Source organism: Oratosquilla oratoria, chromosome 11 (genome assembly GCF_046742065.1).
Source record: "Oratosquilla oratoria isolate Oo_2021 chromosome 11, ASM4674206v1, whole genome shotgun sequence".
In the NCBI taxonomy this organism is placed as follows: domain Eukaryota; kingdom Metazoa; phylum Arthropoda; class Malacostraca; order Stomatopoda; family Squillidae; genus Oratosquilla; species Oratosquilla oratoria.
In genome coordinates, this window is record NC_134787.1 from 17,657,583 (window position 1) to 17,662,582 (window position 5,000).

The 5,000-nt window shown below is 47.6% G+C and overlaps 1 protein-coding gene across 1 annotated transcript in view; it reads right to left on the reverse strand.

Moving 5' to 3' along the window:
- Positions 1 to 4,592: 4,592 nt before the first annotated feature.
- Positions 4,593 to 5,000, reverse strand: part of LOC143029459 (uncharacterized) — a 204,459-nt gene continuing 204,051 nt past the window's right edge. The window contains exon 2 of the mRNA XM_076192106.1: positions 4,593 to 5,000. This exon is cut by the window's right edge and continues 1,229 nt beyond it. Coding sequence (XP_076048221.1) covers positions 4,637 to 5,000 — 364 coding nt within the window. The 3' untranslated portion in view covers positions 4,593 to 4,636.

Sequence of the window (5,000 nt, forward strand, 5' to 3'; positions counted from 1 at the left end):
TCCAAGCCTCACACCCGTAAATTATTGCTGGTAGAATGCATTGATTTTAAACTTTACGCTTCAAACATAGAGGTAGAGAGCCTCTCAGGATTTTATTATACTTGCCAAACACTTTCCAACCAATTGTAAATCCCTTGTAAGGGAGAAAAAGTCCTTGGTATATGTATGTATGTAAAATGGGGTACCCAATAGTCCACGCTATCGATATGACAGTAACCCATAAGGCAATTCCCTGTGCAACACCGGAGACGTGCCAGAAAGAGTGGGTCCTGTGACTGTTAACAGAAGTTGTTCTTCGTCTTATCTTCTTCGTATAAGGTCTGTTTGATAAGGGTGACCTTGCGAAGATATCGATTACAATCATGATCATAATTTTGATCAGTTGAAATAGCCATTCATTTGATATTATTTGTTTATTTGTTTGTTATTATTTGTCTGTTTACTTATTCTTTGCTTGATTTTCATTTATTATTATTTATCTGTCAATTTATTATTATTTACTATTTACCTGTTTATTATTTAACTATAACCTATGCATTTTTTATTCTATTATTATTATTTATATTATCATAACTTTTTTTCATGTATTTTTTTCCGCATCCGACCTAGTTATGGACCAAAAGGTCTCCCGTCGGCATGTTCCACCTTTGTAATCTATTTTAGTGGTTAAGATATTCAAACCTTTCCACTGAAGCCAAAGTTCCAAGTTTGGGTAAAGATTACTAGCCACCAACCAGATACACAACATCCTAAAAAGTAGCCAATAGTGAAAACACGAGACAGAACATTTAGCCAAATTGGCTGAAAATGGTAGTCAACGTAAATGTAAGTTATAAATGTTGGCTGGTTGGAGCCCTATGAATACCAATTTAATTTAGTCCAATTTTCTAGATTCTAGATACTCTCTCGGATACGATCCCTCAGGAGCGCTGCGTTTCTTCGAGTTTTCTTTAAGAAATTTCGAGTTTCGAGAACGACGAGCGACTATGGGACTTCTGACCTCTCAGCATAAGGGTGAATAAGCTTTGGATTTGTTTTCTGACACAAACGTGTATGTACTTTTGGCTTAGAATTTTCTTTCGTTATCCCGTTATGGATGCATAATCAATTATGGGCGATTTACAAAAAGAATAGATTGAAAATAAAACGATAATAAATGGGAGAGAGAGAGAGAGAGAGAGAGAGAGAGAGAGAGAGAGAGAGAGAGAGAGAGAGAGAGAGAGAGAGAGAGAGAGAGAGAGAGAGAGAGAGAGAGAGAGAGAGAGAGAGAGAGAGAGAGTGTGTAAGGGAGAATGAGAAAAGTAGAATGAGAAAGCGAGAGGGAAAAAAGTAGAGAATGGGTGCCAGAACACGAGAGCGGATGTAGGGCGCAAACAATTATCAACATCAACTATTTATGGATTCAATTTAACTTTATTTACGCTCTTTCACGATACTCTTGAAAGTATAAGCTCCATTTTTATGGAAGCATCTAATAGGCGGTGAGTAGCATACGCAATGAGGCGCTGAGTAGCTGCGGTCGAAGCCATCACTATTGCCCTATTATGAGCTTTAAAGGTTGGGGCAGGTAGAAAATAGCCATTGTTGGAAATCAGAGAGGAGTGTGGGATTCGAACGCGAGACCAGAATGCTTCCGATAACACCACTAGCGCACATGAATAACATAAGTGAATTGTATCAAGAGTAATGACATTGAGGTCACTGTATATACAATTCCCTTAAAATGTTTTATTCGGGCCTTGCGAGCACAAAGGGCAAAGGTGGAGGGGTCCCCCCCCATCATCGTAATTTCACCTTAGAGGGTTTTTGTGATTATAATATCCATAGATTAAATGACAATTAGAAAGAATAATAGAGGCCCCCCGCTTCCAAATAATCTCCCCACCTACTTTTTTTCTGTTGAATGAAGGTCTAGGACTGCCATGAGCGTAATGGAAAATTTAAACGATCACTTCTATTTTTCTTCGGAAAATAGCTTTCCCGGTCGAGACAATTGTTTAAAATGTGTGCCTGTGAATTTAAGTGTGCGTGTGCGTGCGTGTGTGTGTGTGTGTGTGTGTGTGTGTGTGTGTGTGTGTGTGTGTGTGTGTGTGTGTGTGTGTGCGTGTGTGTGTGTGTGTGTGTGGAACTCAATCCCACATAACCCCTTACCGATTGGTCCTTTCCCTGTACATCGTCTGTCGCCAGACGATTTTATTCACCACGCACCCTTTATCACCTCCCCCCATCCCATTCCCAGTAGAAAAAAAATCGGATTTCGGAAACTAAAAAAAAAATAAAAATAAAAAAGGACACGTCGAAGGCGCCGAAATCGAGGGATTCAATGACGCCAACGAAGAGATTGATGGACAACGGGAAGAAGCGTAAGGGAGCGTGAGCAAAACGGGGAAGAGATAAGTGGGGAGAGACGGAGGCATCGAAAAACATCCATAATTTGACATTAAAGTCACGGCACGGCAGTGGGAGGGGGAGAAGGAAGGGGTCGAGGGAGAGGAGATGGGGGAGAGGAGGAGAGAGGGGAAGAAGGGAGAAAGGGAGAGGGAAGGGGGAGAGGAGGAGAGGAGGAGATGGGAAGAAGGGAAGAGGAGAGAGGGATGGGGGAGAGGGGGAGGAAAAAGTGAGGGGGTGGGGAGGGGGAGAAGAGGGGTAGAGGAGGAAGGGGAAGAGGAGGAGAGAAAGGGTAGAGAAGGGAGGGAAAGAAGGGAGGAAGGGAGAGGGAAAGGGAAGAGAGGGAGAAAGTGAGGGGTGAAGGAGGGGGAGAGGGAAGAGGGAGGGGGAGAAGAGAGGTAGAGGAGGAAGGGAGAGGAGGAGAGAAGGGTAGAGAAGGGAGGTGAAGGAGGGGGATGGAAAGGGGTAAAAGGGAGTGGGAGGGGGAGAGACGGAGGAAGAGGAGAGGGAGAGGGAGGGAGGACTGGAAAAGGGAGAAGGAGTGGAAAGAACAGGGAGAGGGAGAGTGAGGGGGAGAGTAGGGAGGGGGAGAGGGAGAGGAAGGGGGAGAGGGAGAGAAGGTGGGAGAGGCAGTTGAGAGGGGAAGAAGGAGAGGGAGAAGGAGATGAAGGGGAGAGTAGGGGAGAGTAGGGAGGAAGAGGGAGTGGAAGAGTGGGGAGTGCGGGGAGGGTAGGGTGGGGGAGAGTAGGGAAGGGTAGAGTAGCTTGGGGGAGAGTAGGGAGTGGGGGAGTAGAAAAGGGGAGAGAGAGAGAGAGGGAGGGGTAGAGGGGAAGTGGGAGGGGGAAAAAGGGATTAGGAAGCATAGAGGAAGAGTGGAGGAGGGTGGGAATGAGGGAGAGGGGAAGAGGAGGGGAGAGGAAGGAAAGAAGAAGGGGAGAGGGGGAGGAGGAGGAGGCAGGGAGGCAGAGTGTGTGTGTGTGTGTGTGTGTGTGTGTGTGTGTGTGTGTGTGTGTGTGTGTGTGTGTGTGTGTGTGTGTGTGTGTGTGTGTGTGTGTGTGTGTGTGTGTGTGTGTGTGTGTGTGTGTGTGATTCACCACCATGGTCTTGGATCATGTGTTGGACTCGTGATCGACAGCTATTTCCCTCCCGGAAGAGAGCTCAGAGCTCATATATGACCGATCTATGGGTAATGCTGTGACCTTACACACACACACACACACACACACACACATATCCCCACCCACGAGAGTTGGAGTAACAACCCGCAGCGCAGCGATACTGAAATAATTTCAGCCCTGGGCGGGATTCGAACCCGGACTGCTGTAGTGGCAGCCGGGAACTCTACCAACTGCGCCACGAGTTGTGTGTGTGTGTGTGTGTGTGTGTGTGTGTGTGTGTGTGTGTGTGTGTGTGTGTGTGTGTGTGTGTGTGTGTGTGTGTGTGTGTGTGTGTGTGTGTCTAAGTTTGTAAGTAAACGAGTGAGTTAATTGGGGAAAAGTGGGGAGGGAGAGGGGAACAAGACAGATCTCTTAATTAACGATTAACGATTTACCAAGCCTCACCTTTAACAACCCACTTCGACATAGACCTACCAAGACATAATGCAAAGGGCTGACGTATCACCACTCCGCAAAGAATGGGCCATTAAACACATCACATGCGCTGTAATCACTGGAGAAGAGCGATGATGGCCACATTTACATGCAGAAACAGGACCTCTCTAGTATAGAGGAACGGGAAAGGGAGAGGAAGAGGAGGAGAGAAGCAATTGGGAGAGGGGGGAAAGCAGACTGGGAGGGGGGAATAGAGTGGAAGTGGGGAGGCGGAGAGGGAGGGGGAGAGGTGGAAGAGGACGAGAGGGAGGAGAAGAGGAGTAGAGGGAGAGGAGAGGTGGGAGAGAGTGGGAGAGTGAGAATATGAGGGGAAGAAGAGGGAAAGGGAGGAGATAAGAAGAGGGAGAGGTGAGGGGGAGGGGGAGAATGAGAGCAGAAGTGGGAAAGGAAAGATACAGGGAGAAGAGGGGGAGGAGAGAGGGAGGAGAGAGAGAGAGAGAGAGAGAGAGAGAGAGAGAGAGAGAGAGAGAGAGAGAGAGAGAGAGAGAGAGAGAGAGAGAGAGAGAGAGAGAGGGGGAGAGAGAGAGAGAGAGAGAGAGAGAGAGAGAGAGAGAGAGAGAGAGAGAGAGAGAGAGAGAGAGAGAGAGAGAGAGAGAGAGAGAGAGAGAGAGAGGTGAGTTAGAATCATAAATCATTCATTTACCTGCATTAACTGCCGACTGAGAGAAGGTGCTGACGATGTCGAGGAAGAGGATGCCTCCGGCGGTATGAAGACCATGATTCAGGATGTGCACCAAGACCGACATGAAGATGATGACCCATCCCCAGCCTCCTTCGGGGTAATAGTGCTGGGCCAGGGTCCTCACGTTCCGGCCCCCGTAGGACGCCTTGTCGTTCCGGCATCCTGTCCGGATCTGTTGTCCGTCACACTGGACGTCGGTCTCCTTGTCCACCTTCTTCTTCAGGTCGACGATCTCCATCTCAGCGCCACTTCGGGAGAGTTCTTCGATGTCCGATAAACTCTTCGAGCGGATGCGTCGGCGACCCTTTGGACTCACG